This window comes from Pundamilia nyererei, unplaced genomic scaffold, assembly GCF_000239375.1.
Source record: "Pundamilia nyererei isolate P.nyererei 1_Seehausen unplaced genomic scaffold, PunNye1.0 scaffold00057, whole genome shotgun sequence".
In the NCBI taxonomy this organism is placed as follows: Eukaryota; Metazoa; Chordata; class Actinopteri; order Cichliformes; family Cichlidae; genus Pundamilia; species Pundamilia nyererei.
Genome location: NW_005187458.1, coordinates 2,299,274 through 2,322,566, shown reverse-complemented (window position 1 = coordinate 2,322,566; position 23,293 = coordinate 2,299,274). Strand labels below are relative to the sequence as shown.

The window sequence follows — 23,293 nt, the reverse complement described above, 5'->3', positions numbered from 1 at the left end:
TTTGAAGCTGTTGTTTGACTGATTAATATAGCAACAAAACCTTAAACCTATTTGTTTAATCTCAAATCTCTTGTGGGTTTGAAGGCTTATTGGATTGAAGAACCAAATAAACAGGATCAATATAACTAGGACAAACTGAGCCTTGTTTTAACTAACTTACAGACAACAGGACCCTGAACTGCAAACTACTATATCCCAACAAAACATTAATTTGTCACACTGGATAAAACATTGTTTTTGAAGTGATAGATCACCAATTAAAAAACTTAAGCAGTTAAAAATTTCATCTGTTTGTTGAGTAGCTGCAAAGCTCAGACTCAAACCACTATGTGCTGATTGAAATCTTCACCATGTTCAAACATGTGTTCACAGAAACTGGCCTAATGACAAAACAAACTGAGCTGCTCTATACTAGCCTGCAGTAACTTGGTAATCTGATTACAGGTTTTAAGAGCAAAACTGGATGGTCACACATTAAAGTAGTGTTTCAGATGCAGGATGAATACAAGATGAGGCTATTTTGAGGCACTATAAAATTAACTTTATTTTCAACAGTCACCAAAAACATAAAACTTAATATATAGAAGTCACCAGTTAAATCTTCTAAAAACTAAATTTAAAAGTCGACTGCCCTATCAGAAGGTTTCTTGAAAAAACAATGATATTACTATCACAATATTTTCTGTTTCACTTCTTTTGGTTTCTTTCTGGGAGTCAGTGCTGGTGGTCATGAGTATCACACCTTCCATTTACTTTCATGTGCTTCTCACATTTACTAGAATACCCGTAACCCATGATCATTCATGTAGACAGGGCAGAATGAATGTGACATTAACTTGTTGCACCATCTTGTGGTACAAACTGGCATTACACCAAATGATAGTTCAGTTTTTTTGTTTATTTCTTTTTTTTACACTGCACTTCTGTAGTAGATACAGTGGTGGTCAGAGCTTTACTTTCACAAATCACATGCATGGATGGCAAGGTATTTTTGGATGGTGGAATAATACAGACATCTTTTACGACTGTATTACTACTGTATTATAATTTTGGTGCACAAGTTTGAATTTATTTTGGATTTTCTTTAATGCACACAGAATCAAAATAATACATAGAGGCTCCTCCAAAATTTCTTTAGGAAGTTTTAGATGTCACAGGCCTTTGGTTACTTTCAATAATTAACAGTTCTCTCTCCACTGGCAGTGTCGCAGAATACTTAAAGACAGCCTCTGTACAACCATCATCAAAAAATATGGTCTTGATCCCTCTGACCACAACAATTACTGACCAATCTCAAAGTTACCTTTTATAGTTGCATCATGCAACTGAAAAAAACATTCGGGTTCACAGCACTGAGGCTGTGCTCGTTATGGTAAAATGACATTGTAAGTGGTGACACTGCTGAAACTGTCTTATCTTATATTAGGGAATGGATGTGTGCAATTAAAAAAAAAATCATTTAGATAAACTGCATCCAAGCATTAAGTCCTTTATCAGTTTATGCAAAATCAGCTGTCAGTAACCTGGGAGTGATATTCAATTCTAATTTCATCTTTGTGAAACATGAACAAGATCACCAGGTCCTGCTACTACCAAGAAATATCACAAGGACAGGATCACCTGAGAAGGAGAATTGTAGATTTTCACAAGTTGGGAAGATATTTTTCCGGACCACTTTCTAAAGAACCATACTTCCCAAGAGCATTACTTCCAAGAATTGTACAAAAGTACAACTTATTTGGATTGGCCGACACTTTGCCAAGGTCTGGACAACGAGCCAAGCTCTCACCCTCAGATGACAGGAAACTGGTGGAACACCAAGTTAAACACAGTGTCCCTATCCACAGTGAAGTGAGTATTGCTTCAGGATGGACTTGGAGGGCGCCGACCGGGGCACTTACTTCAAAATGAACACATTTAAGCTTGACTGCAATTTGCAGCTGCGCACATGGACAAGCCAAATGCCTTCTAGAGAAATGTTTTATGGTCAGATGAGAAAATGCCTGAGCTGTTTAGCCAAAATGACAGGAGATATGTTTGGAGGAGTAAAGGTGAGTGTTTCAAACGTAAGAACACTGTACCAACTGTCAAGCATGGTGCTGCTCATGCATGCTCTGGGGCTGTTTTCCTGCCAGTGGTACTGGTGCACTGCATAAAGAGGATATAATGAAGAGGAAGAAGAACAACAACTACCTCAAAATTATTCAGCTTCAGCTGAACTCAACAGCTAGATGGTTAAAACCTGTGCCCCCAATCTTTTTTTTTTGTTTGTTTTAAATACGATGTATGACTATATAATCATTCCACCCTGCAAAAAGAGCAGCTACAAAAAAAAAAACAATTAAAAGCCCAGAATTTCAGTAGCATTAATGCCCACAGTGAGTATATGTAAACTTACCAAAACTATAGATGTTTGTGGACAAAATATGAGTAAATTTTGGAAGCAAGTTAGTTTGATGCATCATACAACTGAATACTGTTTATCTTTGCATCTTAAGAATTTGTTTGTTGTTCTTTCTGAAAGATGAAAACACTCACAAAAATGAAAGGCAGAGATACAATCAAACAAATAATGAGAGACCTACTCCTCTAAGAAGTTCTGCTGGGGTCCAATCACAGAGCCCGGTCTGCAGATCCGTATCCATGCGATGGCCTCACCTGCTGTGAAGCGGTAATGTTTCATCAGGTAACAGCCAATTAGAGTTCCCGTCCTGCCCAGACCAGCTGACAGAAAGACAAAGAAGTGAACCAGTGAGTCAGCAGAGAAGTATTAAAGTAGACTTCAAACAGCCTTCTTGTTTGTTTCTATCACAAACTCTGTGGATGAACACCACTAACTCACTACACCAACTGCAGATAAGTACCACATGCTAAATGACAATAGACTGGTCACTTCCCCTAAACTTCTAAAGCCCGCCTGAAGGGTCTAGGGATTTGGAAAAATCCCCTCACTTGCTCCAAAATGTAAATATTAGGGCTGCAACGATTCATCCTGCCTGCTCAAGGCTGATGCCAGCCATCCTATATTACATATAGCCTTACCTGCAGCAAACAGGGGTAAGTCTAAAGGGGGGCATGGGGTGTATTACATCATATTTATTTCAAGGTATTCATAATACTTTTTCAGATTGAAAGTGAAATAATATAAAATACTGTGTTAAAGGTTTTTTGTTGTCGTTGTTGTTTTAAACAAGTTAATAAAAAGCCGTGAGCCAGTAAAACTGTGAGCCACTGACCAGGGGGGGTTTAGGTTGGACACTGAATTATTAATAATATTAATTAACATCTACACCATCAGAACCAGATAGAGGACAGGACATACCCTTGCAGTGGACGGCCACAGCACCATCTGTATTCTCACAGATGTGCAGAAAGCGCCGTGCGATGATGTCGTTGGGTGTGGTGCCATCTGGGAAGAAGAGGTCGTAGTGGCTGAAGCCTGCATCAGTGAAGCGTTTGGCGTCGTAGATCTTCTTGTTAAGACGGATGATAGTAGTCACATTGTGTTTTCTGAAGTATGGGAAGTAAGCCTCAGGAGCATGGAGAGGGTAACCTGCAGTAGGCAGAATGACAACAGATGTCACTTACATCCTTTAATGCTTTTGTTTCATTGGGAGAGTAGATTGGCCTGACTTTGGTCAATGTAATCACACCTGGTTAAGCTGTGATGCCACATCATTGTCATTTGACTCGGAACACACTATATATGGTTTCTGCTTATTTGATCCTGGTGTATTTGCCTCTTTTCTCATTTCCTAAGGAGAACAGAGGTGACGAAAAAACAGTCTGTATTGCAACAAAGAGAAAGAAAAAAAAAGTTCACTGCTCTATTGCTTCCTTTACCTAGAAAGGTACAACCTAACCCGGATCCAAATAGGTGAGTGCATAAACTATTGCACTAACATGAGACCATTAAAGACAATACTCCTTGGGGTTGCATGAAAAAGCTCAGCAGACTTTTACGCCAGATCCCCAATCTGCTGTGGTGGCCTGTTTGCATAAGCACTTTAATATCACTGGGTGACAAACAATCTACCCAAGATTTTAATGAAGATTCCCCTTGCAGGAAATTTCAACTGATCAACTTCTGTATCGGGCAGTTTTGAATAGATATGTAATTCAGTTCCTCCGCAAATATGAATTAATAGCCCAACTCATCCCAGGAAAATAATCATTTACCAACTTTTTTCTTACTTTATTAGCACTAAACATAAATATTCCTAAATGTTTTTGTAAATGACATCCTTCAACTTGACTCAACTCTACTGTTTCCGTTGTTTTGCATTAAAATTGAATACCACCTCAACGTGTGGACCGTTATAGCGATGCATTTAAAAGTTGTGGCATCATTTGTATGTGACACAAAAACAACAACAAGGGCGGATGTCGAGGCGATTGTACGCCTGCTTTTTTTTTTTTCAGGCTCTGGGACCACGCTGTTCGGTTTGGCCATTTCCCTTACTGCTGAGTTTCAAAATTTGCAGTTTGGATTTTCATGAAGGAGTCATTCTTATGATCACTGAGTGACTAGCCAACCAGTGGCATACAGTGTATAATTTCACATTTTCAGATAGATTCATGAACTAGGTACCAAATGGAAAACCATAGTGGGAAGGGCTGAGGGAGAGCATGGATCTCCGCTACACGCTTAACCAAGACTAAGACTAAGTATGTATTATTGTAGGGTCTACCTTACAATATAAAGCACCACGAGGCAACTGTTGTTGTGATATGGCGCTGTATAAATACAATTTAATTGAACTGAATTGAACTGAATTGAATGAAAGCAATTAACAATCAGCAATCTCTCTTTAAGACAGCCTTTTGACCAAATCTGTCCCCGGGCTTCAAACAGGGAACAGCACAGGGCAGTTGATAACGTGGGAAGATCCCACAGTGGCACAAGCAGGCTAGAAGTTTACAGAAAATTACAGATTTCATCTGGCTATTGGTGAGTGCAAAACTAAATCAACTGGTCTGAAATGAGAAAAAAAATATGAAACAGTAAAAGTTGTAAAGATTTAAAGAGTTAATATGGCTAATGAACAACAGTTTATCTATTTGAAGTGTTTAGATGTACACAGCTTACAACTTGTAAAAGTGAAACTCCGTAACATAAACTGTTAACCCTACTGGAGTGTGTGCATGTGTGTTAGACTGAAGATTGTAAGAGTGAATGAGAGCCCCAGCTGAGTAGAGACAGGGATGTAGTTTACATATATAATTATTAGAGACTGAAAAGATCTATTAAAAAGAACAACAACAACAACGAAACATCAATTTCCCTCATTTGCTGGTGATTTCACCAATATTTACAAGCTAAAGGCATTTGTAGTTTACACATTATGCAACACAGTAAACTTATACATCTCTACTAAACGCAGGTGGATGTTAATTTGTCTTTGATATGCCTTTTTACATAAAAATTAAAGATTTACTTTTTTTTTTGGTTATTATTTTGTGTGTTACATAACATGACACAACACGACAACGCCAATACCGCCTAGGCCATTTCTATGCCATGTCTACCAGTTCACCACCAGCTCATCACCATGACAGCCACTCACTGGGAATGAAGACTGCTAATGCTTGAGAGAGGGTCCTGGAATAGGAAAGACCCCATCTAAAGCCCACTCTGTCAACATGAAAACCAGGCCTGTTGTACCTACATGCCAGGATACAGAGAAGCCAGTTCAGAAACCCCTTCAACACTTCACTGATGCTTTTGCAGGAGAGGAGTATGTGACCCCGCCATACTTCAGACCTATGCTACAACCATTTAACACTAGTCTCCTGGCACCCAGAGACGGGGATAGTAAGCTGTGTAAATCCGGCATTGTGGTAGTAGCATCTGCTACTCAACACACTCAATACAAGCACTAGCTACAGGACAGTGTTGCTACTTCTTGCGAACTAGTATATAACTGCAGCATAACAAAGTTCCCAGTGACTGCATTGTGCACTCAACTGTGGACATCTGTGAGTAGCAAGATGAGATTTTTGAATGTCATCTGACACCATGTCACCCTATTATATAGGATTCCCTAGTTCCTCCTGACAGGAGCATTGCTGAGCCAGCCAATAGGGCAAACTGAGCATTGTATGGCCCATTGGCCACATCTAGTCCCTTGGTTGTTGCTGACTGGCCCACATGAGGTCAATGGTAAATTAAGATTTAAAGTACATAAGTATACATTCATGCAGTTTGCATGCAGTCTGTGGCAAATCACAACACAACTATATAGAAGACTACTGTTTTTTTAATTTACTAATGGATGCATGAAGATGATTGTAGGGTTTTTACTAGAGATGGACCGATCCGATATTACGTATCGGTATCGGTCCGATACTGACGTAAATTACTGGATCGGATATCGGAGAGAAATAAAAAAATGGAATCCGATCCATTAAATATAAAAAAAAAGCACCTCAAAAAACTTGCGACACGGCGTAACTCGGCTCATAACCATAGCACGTCGGAGCAGTATGCATCACGTGATAGAGCGGCTGTGTGTATTTGGAGCCTCGCTACCAAACCAGCATTTCATCTCCGAGGAAGTTATCCCCGAGAGAAGTAAAGCAAATGCTTAAGTTCATCTCTGAATGTTTGTAAAGCATTCCCACGTTAAGCTTAACAACCGATATATGGAGCGAGTGTCTCTCTCTCCCTCCCTCTCCTGCTGCTACTTCAATCATGAAACTGCTTAATGATCAGCTGATCGGCTTTTCTGTCACAAGTCCATCTCTCTTCTTTGTTTTTGGTCCACTTCGCGCCAGAAAGAGGAAACAAGCGGCTGAACAACAGCAGCACGTTTAAGCTTGATAAGCTGCTGTTAGAATTGATTTAATATTACTTTCTACACCAGGATCTTTTTCTACGCAGCTGACGGCTGGTAACTGTGCAGGGGCGGATCTAGCAAAGTTTAGCCAGGGGGGCCGATAGGGCATGAACAGGGAAAAGGGGGCACAAAGACATACTTTTCTTTCTTATTCTCATATAAAATGTCGAGCTTTTAATAAATAATTATCTGAATCTTACACCCAAAGTTTTAATCTGATGTAAAATGTATGGAAGTCCATTACTGTATACAGTAACTGTTAAGTCTAATATACCCTCGTAAGCTATAGTATTTTTCCCTTTGGGAAGATACCATCTGTGCAGTCTGCAAATCTGTTGAAGAAAGATGTTGAATCTATTTAATTATTCTTGAAAAATAATTTATTTCTGTGCATTTTATTTTTCCACACTGCGTCAGATTAAAGTTGATTACGTCAATTAAGCATCATTTTGCTGGGCGTTTGCAACCCTATTAGTTAGATTGCTTAATATTTCTGCTAAGTACTCTTTAAAATACCAGAATAGGGATGATGGAGTAGGTTTAAGTTTATTAGATTGATCAGTTTTGCTGAACTATGAAATATTTTGGGTGCAGTGTATTTTTTTTTTTTTTTTTTACATACAGGTGTAACAGAATAGCTTTAGTGTTGTTGTTTATTTAAACTTGAGTATGAACTTATACAAAATGCAGCAAGATATTAAAAAAACATTTTTATTGATTAAAAAAAAACACTATATCAGATTCATATCGGTATCGGCAGATATCCAAATTTATGATATCGGTATCGGACATAAAAAAGTGGTATCGTGCCATCTCTAGTTTTTACTAAAATATGGAATTTTAAGTATTTATTTTCTGTCATCGGCAGCAACATAGCCAAGCGCTTAGTTTGTGGAGAACAGAGAGCTGTGTTTCAATCACTATGAGGCCCAATGTGCAGACAAAATACAAGAACCTGACTGTTTGCAAGCGGGAACCACACAGCACACAATGCAACGGACGCTTACGTCGCCTTCTGCAGATGGTGGGCCTACAGGTATGTGGGCCCATGTCCCTTTTCGGGTTGTGCCCGACCGGGCCCTACAGACTATGGACCAGCCACCAGTAGCTTACCCTCAGGCACCCTCCCTGGGCCTGGCTTGAGGGCGGGGGCCCTAGTAAGCCTATCCCAGGCAAAGTGAACTGTTCCCTGGATCTTCTGCTCTTAGGGGTTTTTGAATCATTCAATTTGCCATGGGAGACACTACCAGGGGGCAAAAACATTTCACATTTTCCAATGCCTAACTAACGTCTACTCTTACCAGTAAAAGTTTATACCGACACAAAATGAATACTGAGCAGACTGAGTTTATCTTATTGCCCCGGACCTCATAATTCGTGTAAATTAAATGCTCATCCCTGGTATACCCCAGCTGAGGTAATGGTATCTGACCTTCTGATGATGTAACTGGAGGTGTTCTAACCCTAAACCCACTCCACCCCCCATTTCCACAACCGACCAAATTGATAACAGACAAGAAAATGATAATATATGCTAAAACAACACACACCCGACTCCCTTGCTATTGCAGAAAAGACAGGCTGCAGTCTGAACACGTTCACTCACCGTTCTCAACTTTAGTTTTAGGATGAGGACCACTGAAGGCCAAAAACTTTCCTGGTACAATCCAGTTCAGATCTCCATTCTCCACGCGCTGCCAACAAAAAAACAACAACAACAAAAAACCTTTAGAAGATGTAGTCAAAATTCCATTAAGAGTAAAAGCAAGCACACACATCAGGTTAACAAAGCTAATTACAAGACTATCAGTTATTTAGATCATGAATGAATGCTTGCAGTTCTACGCAAGAAATGATGATGAAAATCCTGAATATTTGTCAGTTAAATTTTAACTAATAATGCCCTGAGAGCTGTACTTAATCAAATTAAGAAAATTACAAATACGAGTGGTAGATGCTGTTTATGTAAACAAGGGGAACTTCCTGTATATTTATGTGTATTTCCATCAATATTTGATATAGATAAGAAGCGACAGGGGTCTAAGATGTACCTGTGTGCCAAGCTTGCTTGCTCAACTCATGATTTTGTGCATTATAGTAAGATTCTTTCCATTCTGCAAGGAGTGCTTTTGTCTACATAATGTGAGAATAGTAAACATCCTTTTAGTCTGCAAAACAAACACGCTGAATTTTGTATTAATTTTTGGCTGACTTTCTTTAAAACAAATCTTAATTCATTACAAATGTAGACAGAACTCAGTTGGAGTGACTCTCTTCGTGTTTTGCTTTGATGTCTAAAGTTATATGACTGTCAACCAGGCTCAGATTGGTTTTTTGTCTTTCTAAACCTTTCCCTTCTAACTGAATTTTAAAGACTGACTTGATGAAGTAAACACTGGCAGCGGCTGGCAACTAATGATGCGAGTATTCATACCTCATAGTGTTCGTACTCGTCTACATCAAAGGTTTCGAAGTTGAAGAAGCCATGCTGCAGAGCCTGAAACACAGAATGATTGACTCTGTAAACAACTGAACAGAACTGAGGGCAGAAAGATCGGCAACAAAGCTGCAAGATGGCTGCAGTAATGGTCTAGCAGAGCAATAAAATATAAAGATATAAAAGATCTAACAAAAATGTTAAAAATGTAGAACTCAGTACATTACAAGAGTAATTTGATCTATGTAAATGTAACGTGTGTAAACTGTACTATAGACACTAAAAGAAACAGAAAATGTAATAATGCCCACAGAAAAAAGGTAGTGTGGAACATCTACTGTGGGAAAAAAAATGTCATTAATCCAATAAACTAAGATTTTAAATTCAAGTACTCAGCAGACGGCACATTGACCTCACCTTCCTGATGCCCTGCAAGCAGTCCAACACAGTCAGGTTGAAGGTGCAATTCCCAAAAGAAGCATCCCTGCAGAGATACATATTGTGAAGACACCATACATTCACATAAATGGCCTCCTTGACTGCCCGCCCAAACCAACGTTCCTCCCACCACCACATCCTAGTCATTGAGAGAGCGTCCACTGGCCTGAAGGTGTGTATAGACTGCGTAGTCCTGACCTGATGAGTTAGCTTTTATCTGCTGCGCTTCGCCAGAGGTTGTTTGGTTTCCCCGATGTATAAATCATGGCAATCCTCCTGGCACTTCACAGCGTACACTATATTACTCTGTGTTGGGAGACCCGATCCTTGGGGTGCACCAATTTTTGGCGCAGCATGTTTTGGGGTTTAAAAGACACAGAGACGCTGTGTTTAGAGAAACTGTATCTTAACTGTTCCGAGTCCTGACATATAAGGGATCGCTCCAGGTTTTCGCTTATGCAGCAGTTTTCCTTCTTTTATTGATATGTACACCATCCAAGTTTTAGGTGACCATGTCCATGTGGGTATTCCAAGAAGTAGGTTTGGCTATCAACTCTGAGTTTGTTAACCCTGAGATGAGGGACACTCTGGTTTTCTGTTCCAGAAAGAGCATCAACTTCAATCCTGAATCAGTTACCAGGGTAACACACACCTTCAGGCTGTTGAAGGTTTTCTTCAACAGCCTGAGTTTCCCTGACTCCTCCCCTCCTGCTGCACCTGAACCAGCTGACAGACATCAATTCATTTCATCATTCATTAAGTTGCTATCGGGGTGCATAGGTGAGTCAATTAATTTCCAGAAGTTTGTTTGAAACAAATACTGAAATCCATTTTGTGTATTTAACATGAACACTTTTACAGACATTCTGTCATCATTTATTTATACACTGATTTATAATAATCTCAGAATAAAATATAAGTAGTCTCCATCATTTTAATTGTGACTGTGTGAATATGAATGCACCTGTCAACCTGTTTTTAGTTAAATGTGAAACTGTGACCATCAGGGAGCCCATCATCTGTTAATGAAGGGTGATATTAGATTAAATTATAAATGCTTACACTGGGAGTTTGTCTTTAAGCATTTTTATCCAATAATGGAATTCTCTATTACTATTATTGGAATTGTTCATAAGCAGAAAAGTTTTATTTATTTATTTTTAATAAAACAGACCTGAGGGCAGAGCCACTCTGGGTAACTAATACCAGAGGTCCATCAGTAAACTGTGTCTGATCCATTTTTCCACATTCAGATCTTTAGTTTCTGTTTTCACACGTTTTGTCGCTCTCTTCTTACAGCTGAATAATTACATTTAGAATCAAAAGTAAAATTAGTATTTAGTTTTATCTAATGAAAATTCTTATTGGCCTAAATCATGAAAGCAGAGCTGTTGCAATTTAAATATTATATAACAAACTATGAATGAAATAATGTGTTTTGGCTGTGATGATGACAGAGTGGCCCAAACTGATTAAAATGACTCTTCTTCCCTCCTGTTTTTATGGATGAATATCTTGGTCAGCACTGACGTGTGTTCATATTCCTCGGTTCATTGGATTAAAATTGAGGCGCTGCACTTTATTTACTATTTATTTAACAAAAAAAACAACAAAAAAACAACAACAACAAAAAAAAAAAAACAACACACTGCTCCAACATCTGGTGTGGCAAAAACAGACATGTCATTTTTATTTTAAACATTCTTCTTATTTCTGTTCAGACCCAGACACCCAAGCTGCACCTCCAACAGATGGCCTCAGTCTTTAGGAGTAGTGTTTGCTGCAGCTGCTTCAGGGGTCTGAATCCTTTATAGCTACAACTTAATGGAGCTGTGATCAGACACTGAACGTTTCACTACTAACCCTCCCTGGAAAGGTGGGCCCTACCCATCATGTTTAATCCATTAGCAGCCAGGTGAGACCTCAAAGCTTCACATGAGGCCACCAGAAAAACAGAGTCCTCCTCCGTTCAACAGCACGCTCAGCTGTTATGTAACAATTCAGTGAGTGACAACAAGAAGTCCTTTATTGTAAGCACGCACTCTTACACAGAGCTCATCTGCTCTGGGTCGGTCTCTCAGTGACTGTTAGCTGTGGTATACAAACTGCTAACACCCTTCACTTAAACGATAGCTGCATCCCTAAACTTATTTTAGTAAGAATGACTTTTGTTTTATTAATGACAAATATTAAATATTCAGAGGAAAACCACAGGTCTTTTAGAATAAAAGATAAAATAAGATTCTCACACACACACACACACACACACACACACACACACAAAATCTAAGCTAAGGACTAAAAATGTACCTTACTCTGTGTTCTTGGAAAGCTTTTCGACATCAATAGGAGGACATTGTGCTGAAATGTGCTGAAAACACATTATGGTGGTGTCGCCATTAATTGTTAAAAATAATAATTTGGTGTTGAATTTGTGTTGAAGTTTTTTTTTTTAGTTTTGATTGGCTTAGCGTTAGTAGACATGTTTGTTGACATGACCATAATAGAGTGATAAAAATTAGATTTGGGGGATTTTGGGCAAACGCTACCTTTCTACTTTTGGATATTCAACATTGTAACCGTACAGCTTTGGTTTAATGCCACAAAATAAGATAATCCCATCAAAATAAAGAAATTTGCATCTCAATACTGATACCAGAGAAGTCCTCTGAAAATATTTTATTTTATTAAACTTCCACAGAGATAATAATGCATTCAAATTATTAGAAACAAATAGTGCTACAGTAGAAAGCAAAAGTGTATAACCAACATATGCTTTCTACTAGCCAAGAGCATTGTAAGGTAGGGGCGGCTAGGTCGCCAGCCTGAAGACAGATCTGTTGTTGTTTGCTTCACAACATTTAACTCAGCTCATAAGAACACTAAATACTATTATTTCAGACAAGTCACCATTTAATGTTGGAAATGCAGCACACAAATGGAATAAAAAATTTGAATCAAATTCTTTTTTTGAATCAACCTTGTCATGTTGTTTTTTGTTTGTTTTTTTTAAATCTCCAACTTGAACTGCAAGTTATGGATCTTCAACAGTGCTGGTACAGATGTCTAGTATGGTAAATGTACTTGCTGCAGTAATACTACTGTTGAGAGACTCACCTGAAAGGCAGGTAAGCAGCATTTGAGCCTGAGATCAAAGCTCTGTAGGCTTCTTCTGGGGTCTTCTTCAAGTAAATCACCTGAGGACAGATATTAATAGAGAATGCATTTAAAAAAAATGCTGAATGTTTTTAAGAAGCTAAAAATTGATACCAAAACATAGTTTTGTACAACTTTAGCTATAAAACGGATCAGAATGATGACGGAAGAAGCTGAAGATTTAACAATTGTTTAAGGGTTTATTTCAATGTAGTGACAAGATAACGTGCACAGAAATCACAGACTGATTAAATGAGGCGACAGGAACTGAAATGTGGAGAATCCAGCAGCACTGTTCACTGAGTCATGAGAGAGTCTCATTCATGAAAATCAAAACCACCTTTTTTGAAACCTGGAAATGACGGAAGTGACTACAAAACAAACAAACAAACAAACAAAAAAAAAAAAATGCAGTAATCCACGAGTCTAACGAACACACCGTTGTGTTTAGCGCTGTCTGCTGCTGTTTTGGGAGTTCCCCCCCAAAATTACCTCTGACAAGAAAGCCTCATTTCTGCTCTTTAATACAGAAGAATTTTAAACTTTTACAAATGATGCCAAATTGCAAAACACTTAGCTCGGTCTCTAATAAAACCTCTGTAACTTTGCTCTGCTTCACTTAAGCAGCATCAGGTAATGTTCATATGCAGATTCATGGTTTTCTTCCATTTTTCATCTACTGCAGAATGTTTTTAAGGTGGTTATCGGCTATAAAAAGCCAGGCCAGGAAAATCTGCTTCATGTTTTTTCTGCATTTTATCCTCAGTTACTTTGACACAAAGGCATCTGCTGTGATGCTTATACCTCTGAAGTCTCACAAGTGTCAGCTTTGTTTTTAATATGGATATGTACTGATAAATGATCAGAATTATAATATTTCTGACTGAGTCAATATTGAATCAAATCGAGACCTTGTGAATCAGAATCAAATTGATTATAGAAATCAGTGGCTTTTTTCCATCAGCCCCATTGCTGATGGACAGAAGCATGTGCGCAGTTGATATCCATTAGTGATATCCATTAAAGAACAGTCATAATGAACACTTTGAAGATTATTACTGAGTTTTTGTAGATTACATTTTTTCCCCATTTAACAACATCACTGCTGAGTATTTGGTAGTCTAAGGAGCTTGGAAAGTATTTGGTACACTTTGTCCTCTTTAGTGTTATGCACTTCTGGAAGTAAATTAAGTCAACTTAAATGCCTTAAGCCGAATTACACCTTACATAGTTTGAGATCAAGTGCACCTATTAATGGGCCTGCCCTTCCATTGTGTGCGTGTGCCGATGTCACACAACTGACAAATTAGTTCAAAACACTGCAAAGATGATCAAAAACAAAACACATGTCATTTGTTCTTCTTTCCTTAACTTTTTGTTTGTTAGCTTCACCTCTCCTATGAAAAGCTCTGATTTATACACAAAGATGGATAAGAAGCAGAGATGTACTCACAGCATAGCCACCAATCAGCACAGCCGCGTTGGATCTCTTCCTTTGATCGAAGCTGGTGTAATGAACAATTCGCTTCCTGGTCAGTGTGAATGACTGCCAACAACAAGAAAGAACCCACGGTTAAACAAAGTGGACATGAAACAGTAAATGCATAAAGACTAATTTACACCATGGAGCCCTGCTCTCAAAAACTGACATATATGTAACTGTAGCTGGAATTAAGAAATAAGTGTTTAAAGTTGAGTTTTAAAAACATGTCTAGTGCCATCTTCTGTTAATACCAAACGTTAAGTCATCAGGTCGGTTAGTTGGTTGCAGTCAGACTTACATGGGTTTATGTTAGAAAAGTAGTAACAGAACCAAAAACGCATGGGTCACTTTGTGCTGCACCCGGCTGTAAAAATGAGTTTTATGTTATAACTGAGGATATACTGTCCACTTTCACTCTTGCTCTTTAAGCAGTAAGTGCTTCTTCATTGATTGGGTAGCTGCACCGAAATGGTAAAATCCATCTGTTAGCCATCATGTTTAGTTTTGTAAAGCACCTTAAAAATGAGGACTGTTTTGTTTTTGCTTGCACGTCTGTCGGGTAAGTCCTGGAAAAGTTTGAGGCTGCAGTGCACAAGTGAAAGCATGTTTTCTCTCAGTCTGAAAGGAAGCAGGCTCAGGACCACTAAACCTGCTCCCTTTGTGTCAGATCAGATCTTGTGTTACCACTGTCAGCAGAAGACGTGCTGCCTGGTGTTGGATGAACACGTAGCACAGATCAGTGTTTATATGGGCGTTTTGAGAATGAACATGGGCTGTGGATCCAGATCGTCCAGTCAGCTGGACGTCATGACAAATGACAAGAAGAATGTAATCACTGTGGCAACGTGCAAACAAAAAACAGAAGTTTGAAGTCAGAAGGAGGAGTGGAAATAAGATGACACAATCTCACAGCAGGTTCACTCTGTGGCAGTGAGTGAACCTGCTGTGAGATTGTGTCATCCTGCATCTGTCCTTTTGCATTCTGGGAATTCCTGCACAGGGTGAGGCAGCAGTAGAAACTCACCTTGAGCTTCTTGTTGAGCTTGCAGCAGTATCGGTACAACATGGCCAGGTTCAGAGGCCCAAAGTCTGCGTAGAAGCTGCAGACACAAAGGACAGAGTATACAGTCAGTCAGACTCCTGCTGGCTGAAAAGGAAAGTGATACAGAGAGTGAAAGTCTCCATTTAAATTCCTTAAGTATTTCTCCTGTAAAGGGGTCACGCTTCAACATTTCAACTGTCCAAGCAGGACTAACTTCTTTTAATGTTCAGTCAGGCCTCTAAAATTTCCAGTCATCAGCATCCAGAAAAGCACTCAGTTGCTTTTATCCCTTTTATTTCATTAAAAAAAAAAGTAAATAAATAAATATTACACTGTTGAATGCATCTCACTTCTTTCACCTACTATGCGTGTGCCAGGTTACACATGCACAGCTCAAATCCTTGGTACACTCTTCAAATACAACATTAATATACAATAAATAATATACAATAAATCCCATTCTGATTCTAAACACACTCATTGACAAAGCTGGTTACAAATGCCTGGCTTTGCAAGTTGTATATAAAACACACATAGTCAGAATGCAGTGCAGCAGGTGTGATATACTTACTTTTCATACACAAACTCGTCATCAGTGCAGAAGTAGTGTGTGTTGGCTGTGCTTTTGGGTTTACTGCGTAACGTGGCGAAATACAGGCGCTCTGTTAGAGACAGATATGAAAGGCAGTTAGATTTGCTGATTGTGGAAATCACTGCCTTTCCATTGTATACCACAACTTGCTGATAAGTTTTAAACCTTCAACGCTTACCAATAAACACACAGGTCAACTATGGGCATTCTGCTTCTTCTGCTTTTATGTTGTGCTGTTCCTGTATGTCTACAACTCTGAAATGAGGGTTTAGGAAGCTCCTCTCTATGTAAAGAGCTTAGCTTTATTTTTATTTTTTTAAACCCACAAGAACATTGTAGTGCAACACAGTCTGGACTGATTATTGCTACAGTTTGATCTTCTGGAATTCTGAATTTAACTTCAGAGATAATGAAAGCCTAATAAAGGCAGCAGAAAAGGAAAAAAAATGGGGCAGAGTGAGCAACATTTTAGGTCCAAACATCTCATTCATTTCTGAAATCCAAACCTTAGTGATGAAGCATATTTTTCACCCTCTCATCCTTGTTTATACACTAGTATGAGACACAGACACACACTCAAAAGATGGCATTGGTTTTATTGCTTTGTTTTCACCAGCTCTTTCACTCTGCTTATCAGCTCTGAGTGATGCACTGAGTTATTTAGTTACACACAGTAAGCTTACAATGGATTTCAGAAAATTCGATTTTTTTTTTTTGTTTAATTCATAGCAAAACTGATCAGTGTTACTGGAGAGGGAATACAGTGTAGAACTCAGTGTAGAAAAACTTTTTTATGCAATGCTTGCCTCTCCACAGTGACCTTTCTGTGTGCACGATGAATCTACTGGTATACGACAAACGACAAGCTGTCATCTCTGTTTAAAACACGGAGTTGGCAGCCCTGGGGACTCCAAACAGTGCAGAGGATAAGGAACTAATCCAAGGCTAATTCTACAGAATGCTGCTGCTAGGTGTACAGCACTGTTACCCTCTTTAGAAGCATCGATGACTGATCAAATCTGAGAGGATGCCACAATCTCTATTTCAGCTCAGTAGGCGCTAAGCAAAGTTATCCATCAACATCACTTTATATAAAACCAGTCACCAATGGAAACAATCACTAACCTGCTGTGTAATGGTATAAAGTTGATTTTCTATTTATAGGATTTTACTTTTTTTTTTTTTTAACTTGACAAATCCCAGTTCTCCGTGGAGTTGTGACAAATAGTTTAACAACTATGTATTGTGCTTTTTTGTCCCCTTGTTAACTCTGTAACAATACTGTTAAAGTTACCTTTGATAAACTCAACGGCTCCCAGCAGCTCAGAGTCCTGGCTCATCCTGAACAAGGCAGACAGGATCGGGGACTGTTTTGCACCCGCCACCGTCACGGATCCGTCTAACGCCTGACCTGTCTTGGCTCCGCCTGCTATCTCCACGAACTTTTCTGAACTGCTAGCAGTTCAATAAGCCGTTAGCGGGCTAGCAGGCAGCTGAACAGAGTTTTAACTAAAGTTAGAAACTTTCACATTAGTTCCACACTGGTCTTTTCAGCTTCTCCCCTCGAAAATACTATCCTTTCTACTCATTGCTTTCTGTTTTATAACGACAAGTATTCTCAGCCTTCATATTAGCATGTTAGCACCACTCGACGACGATCCGACACTCTAAAACTCAGATTGCCTAAATCCCTCCTTAAGACACGTTACTGTAGCAACGGGAGCCGCTCCCATAGCAACGACAGCCAATCACCAAACAGAACATGCTGCCTTTCTGCGTTGCTTTCAAGTTCCACTGGGAAATAAATAACGAGGCCTTCAATCACTCGGTCTACTCGACTAGTATTTGATAAGCTGGAAAAAGAAAAAACTAGTTGGTTCCAAAAAAAAATGATGTAAATAAAACAGAGCAACGATTTGCAAAGCCAAAAACTCCGTATTTTATTCACAAAAGAACACAAATTATATGAGTTAAAAATGAGTCAATGAGAGGGACAGTTCAGACTGAGCAACGTGGAGACAAAGTGAGAGAGACAAGATTGAGATGGTTTGGACATGTGCAGAGGAGGGAAAGTGATATAAGATAAAGGATGAGAGGGCGGAGGAAACGAGGAAGACCTCAGGGGATTAAATGGATCTAATGAGCACATATAGAGGGTTGGTGTGACTGTCAGATTTATTATTCTTATTGAATGTGCCAATGCAACAACAATTAATTATCAGTTTTCTTCTTCTTCTTCTTTCCTTTAACAATTTGATGTGTAAGTTGTCTTTCCGATTTGAGAGATCTCTCACAAAAGTTATATCAGAACAGGCAACTCAGTCAGCAATTGTCTGAGTATCTTGAAAAGTAACAAACCAAGAGCAATCTCAGGCACACTTTATCAAAGAAACACTATTCAAAGGTTGTGAGTCACAAGGCTTTGAACTTTTCCATGTTTTTATATCTTTTACTTTTTTTCACAGTAGCAGTTTAAAGTTTTATGACGCATTTGATTGTTTTCAAGAAATTTTCCTCTTGCAGTGTGATAACATCTATCACTATAATAAATAATTAAACATAAATAATATTCAATTTGATGGATTTATGGTTCTCTCAGACATCTAACAACCTTGACCATTAAAAGCATTTACAAAACAGCTTCAAATTTTAAGCTGAAAATCAGACGCAGAGGGTGTCTTTATACTGTAATCATGTCCACGTTATGCACACTAGGTAAGTACTGCTACTCGCAGTGAAAAATGTTTTCCAATATGACTTGTTGGTATTACTATGTCACTATCTCTCTCTCTATCTAAATCATTATGGCTGATCTTGTGAGTGTGTATGGCAGTCAGCATGTGACATTGCTATCTGGATCATTCAAACAGCAGCTTAAAACCCCTTTAAAGTGAAACCGCACCTATATTGATGTCACTTATCTGAGCTGATAAAATGTGCACATTACATGAGAACTACTGTTTAAACAGAAGGTGTTTCATCAAACATTAAAATCCAGTTAACAGTAAAATGACATTTTAAAATGTTTCCAGCTGCCTTTATCACTCTCAGACCTTTACAGGCTGAAAAATAATCTCTACGTGTTGTTTCAGCTCTCAAATGATTTTAGCCAAATTATAAAAGAACTTAAAAATAAAAGTTCAAAATTACATAAGCTGTTTTTAGGGGTTAAAAGATGATTTCTTTATAAAATAAAATAAGTGCATTGAAGTAGAGACACTTGTGCCAAAAAGTATACTGTGATAAAAACTGAAGTATTGACTTAACTGATTCAAGTAAAAGTGAAAAAGTATGGGCTCTGAAATGTACTCAAAGTAAAAAAAATAAAAAGCAGCTCTTTGGAAGACATTTCTACCAGCCATTTATGTGCAAAGCTAACTGAACTATATTGATAAACTAATAAAACTATGATATTACATTGGAATACAAACATTTTAATCTAGATCCTAATTCTAATAAAACAGAGAAAAAGAAAGGGAATTATTAATTATTTTTTTAAACGGTTCTATTTGCTGTTGCCTACATTGTAGATGGTGAGTCTTCCTCAACACCTAAACAGAAAAATGAGTATGGGGTTAAAGTGGCGTTCGGTAGGTGCGGGGATGTTAAGAATAACTGCGGTGGCTCAGCGTGGGGGCAAATATCACAATACAAAATGATTTCTAATGTGGGTTCCAGTATATTTTCTTTGTGTTCAGGCTGTGATTGGTTGACCCGTGCTGCTGAGGCTGCTCACGGGTTTACTGCTCTTTGTGGATTTACACAACTGAACGGAACAAGATTCGAGCAACGTGCTTCGGGACTTTCTGAACCAGTTAATCTTTGTCTTCCTAAATGACATACTCATCATCTCAAAGAACTTTATAGACCACCACGACTATGTTTTCCAGGTACAAAGACAGCTAGAAAACAGACTGTGTGTTAACATGAGACAGGTGCGTTGAATCTGTGACTTTTCTTGGTTTCATTATCAAAAGTGAAGGTAGACCTAGCCAAGGTTTGCAACCATTTGACGCTCAGCAGAGATGGTTTTCTTTGACACCTCTACTCAGGTTTACGGTTTAGGAGCAGTGCTCTTGTAGCAACGGAAAAGCAAAATGCATCAGTGTTGCTTTTCCCTGCTTTTTTTATTTGTGCCCAAAATAAATCTTCAAGTTCTCCACCTGCAGGATTACTTAGACCTGTACTCCACCTGTATATGCATTGTCCCTGGATTTTGTCATTGGGTTGCCTCTGCTATCACTTAACAACGTCATTGGAGAATCGATCTCCAAGCTGCTCATTTCATTGCTCTACTCTAGCTCCCTACAGCACTACAAATGAATCAACTACCGATCGACCATGTGATCCGCCTCCAGGGGATACTTGTTGTCATCATCTCAGACAGTGGCCCTCAAGTCACTTTGAGAGTCTGGAAAGAGTTCTGCATTGCCATTGGGCCAAATGTTAGACTCTCATCTGGTTTCCAGCTGCAGACTAATGGCCAAATCGAAAGAGCCAACCAGGAGCAGGAAGCAACCTTTGGTGTGTGGTATCAACCAACCAGTATCAACCACTGCAACAGGTCTCACCCTATTTGAGGCATCTCTTGGTGACTGCCCACCCTTGTTGCTGTCTGAACAAGGTGAGCTTACAACACCATCTTTGTTGCTGTCTCCAAATTACAGTGGTCCATTTTAAATTTAGGCCATTATCAACTCTGTTTCTATCCTCTGTTTTCAGCATAATTGCTCCAAGAGCAGACCGATGACTCATCCAGGCCACAAAAGAACCCAAAACATCTAAAGAACTGCAGACCTCACTTGGCTCAGTTAAGGACAGAGTTTATAATTCAACAATAAGAAAGAGACTGGGCAATAGTGGCAACCGTGAGTTTCAAGAAGAAACCTGCTGCTGAGCAAAAAGAACACAACAGTTCATCTCACATTGGCCAGAAAACATCTTGATGATCCCCAAGACTGTTGGGAAAATGTTCTGTGACTGATGAGACAAAAGATGAACTTTTTTAAGGTTTGACTGCTGTTACATCTGCCATAAAACGAACACAGCATTTCATAAGAAGGACATAGCAGCAACAGTTAAACATGGTGGTGGTAGTGCGATGGTCTGTGGATGCTTTGCTGCTTCAGGAACTGGATCACTTGGTATAATTGGTGGAAACATAAATTCTGCTCTTCTCATGCTCAAAAACCCTCCAATGAGGTTGAAGCAATTCTGCAACAGTGGGCCAAAATCCAGCACCACGATGTGAAAGACTCATTGCAGTTGTTGCTGCCAAGGGTGGCACAAGTTTTTAGGTGTAGGCAGCAGTTACTCTCTCACACAGGTTTGGGTAGCTTTTATCTTTGTCTAATATTAAAATTTGTTTAATATGTGAAACATGTAACATGTAATAATGAAATTCTGAATGCAATATAATTTCATTGAAATTAGATTTCTTCCTCCAGCCAAATCCAAGACATCAGCATTTCTGGATAAACAAAGGTAACCAAGGTCAAGGTGTTTTGAGTCTATTATCTGTAATTAATGGCAAATCCTCAAGCAGATGACCAAGAGACGTGCTTGTTATGGGGCTTAGGCCTCATTTAGTCAATAAAAAGTCATATTTATAGATAAATATGAAAAAGAATATGTCATTAAAGTTACAATAATGAGTCCCTACAATAAATAGGAGTTTCTATTCTTTTGTTTTTCCTATGTCTTTCCTAAGTCAATCAAATAGTTTCTAGAAAATTCTTTAAACTATTCTGTGTGAAATGTAGGTGAAATGATCCTTCCTCTGACCTCAGACTGAGTTTGTGGTAAAGTTTCCTGCTGTATTTGTATTACAGAGTAGTCCTTTAAAGTCCATTGAGCATCTGTATGTATCCCAATGACGACTTCAAACTCACCTGCGATCAATGAGATCCACACACAGTTGGGAGCTGATCCTGATCCAGGTCCCGGCCCCGGTACCGGTCCTTGTCCAGGTCTGGGTCCTGGCTGGAGTATCAGAGGGTTGACCTGGTGGGTCCTCCAGGACCCGATGTCTGCCATGCTGCAGGGGAACAAACAGACTGTAAGGGTACAGCTGAAGGAAAGCGGTGTCAGGTGCCCTGGATTGGGTTACCCCTGGTTCCAGAGGGGACAGAGGTGTGAGTTTACAGCCTCCTCAGGTTTCAACACACATTCTGAGCTGGACTTCCTGCTATGCACACTGTACATCATGTCACCTACCGCAGGTGAGTTAGAGGGGCAACCAACACAATAACTAATGACATCACGGACACAGGACCATAGGACACAGGAAGTCCAGGTCTAAAATAGTCAGGAGCCAGTTACCCATTTAATCCGCAGCACACATTCAGTTTTTACATCAAAAACACTTTGATGCTATTTGGGAAGAAACTGCATGGGGTAGAAAAGCTACAAAAATATTTTAAAAACCCTGCCAATACCTAACCATTCAACCACCCACACAATACACAGTGAGTAACATACGTTTTGAACACGTCACCAGTTTTTCAGTGAAATTTTCAGTACCAACCCATCCAATTCACACATGGAGAGAAAACCATAGATGTCCATAATTTAATTTATGCGCAATAATGAGAAATGACACATGGCAAAAGTATTGAAAACATGAAGAAAGGGAGATCCAAACAGGCATGGAAAGTCATGGCCCAAAGCCCAGAGAGCTGGGCAATGTGGATGTGGAGCACTCTGTGGAACCTGAGGAACAGGCGGTGTGACGAGTTAGGGTCATCCCCTCCTGCCAGTTCTGGGGGTGACATAAAACTTAAATAACTAGAAAGACACCACAGGCCACAACATAAAATTCAAAAGATTTGCTGAACACAGAATAAAAAAACACTGCTGATTTGGCCAAAACGGGCCCCTCGTACAGCTGTAAATCCTCCTATTAACGACTTCATCAGTGCCCGTAACAGTACCTCACTTTATAGACATGTACAGCTCTGATGTACTGATAGAACTTTGTTTTTCTTTTTGGTGGACTGATTTTCTCTCTTATATCAATTTGTACACTGGATCTGCACACAACCACACAGGCGTCCCTCAAAACATGCAGTAAACACAAACATACTTTTTTCTATTGACTCAGTGTCTTGTCCTGGTGTATGTCCTGTGTTTGTGTGTAGTAACTGGTTAAGTCATCAGTCCAAAATTAAAGTGGTTACATATGAACTGCAATTCTTGAGCCTAAATCTTGCAACCATGTAAACAGGAGTGTGTGGTCAAATATCTATAAACCTCCACTCACAGCTCCTACACAACAACATAAAGTCACAGCACAGGGCTAATTGTA

The 23,293-nt window shown here is 39.1% G+C and overlaps 1 protein-coding gene across 1 annotated transcript in view; it reads right to left on the bottom strand.

Moving 5' to 3' along the window:
• cdc14ab (cell division cycle 14Ab) overlaps window positions 1-17,702 on the bottom strand; it is a 29,628-nt gene extending 11,926 nt beyond the window's left edge. The window contains exons 1-10 of the mRNA XM_005734261.1: window positions 17,282-17,702; window positions 15,967-16,057; window positions 15,378-15,453; window positions 14,324-14,416; window positions 12,832-12,911; window positions 9,694-9,760; window positions 9,274-9,336; window positions 8,446-8,533; window positions 3,323-3,553; window positions 2,586-2,724 (exon numbers count right to left, since the gene is read on the bottom strand). Of these exons, the coding sequence (XP_005734318.1) occupies window positions 2,586-2,724; window positions 3,323-3,553; window positions 8,446-8,533; window positions 9,274-9,336; window positions 9,694-9,760; window positions 12,832-12,911; window positions 14,324-14,416; window positions 15,378-15,453; window positions 15,967-16,057; window positions 17,282-17,327 (974 nt within the window). The 5' untranslated portion in view covers window positions 17,328-17,702. The remainder of the gene's footprint in view (window positions 1-2,585; window positions 2,725-3,322; window positions 3,554-8,445; window positions 8,534-9,273; window positions 9,337-9,693; window positions 9,761-12,831; window positions 12,912-14,323; window positions 14,417-15,377; window positions 15,454-15,966; window positions 16,058-17,281) is intronic.
• Between the last annotated feature and the right edge of the window lie 5,591 nt (window positions 17,703-23,293).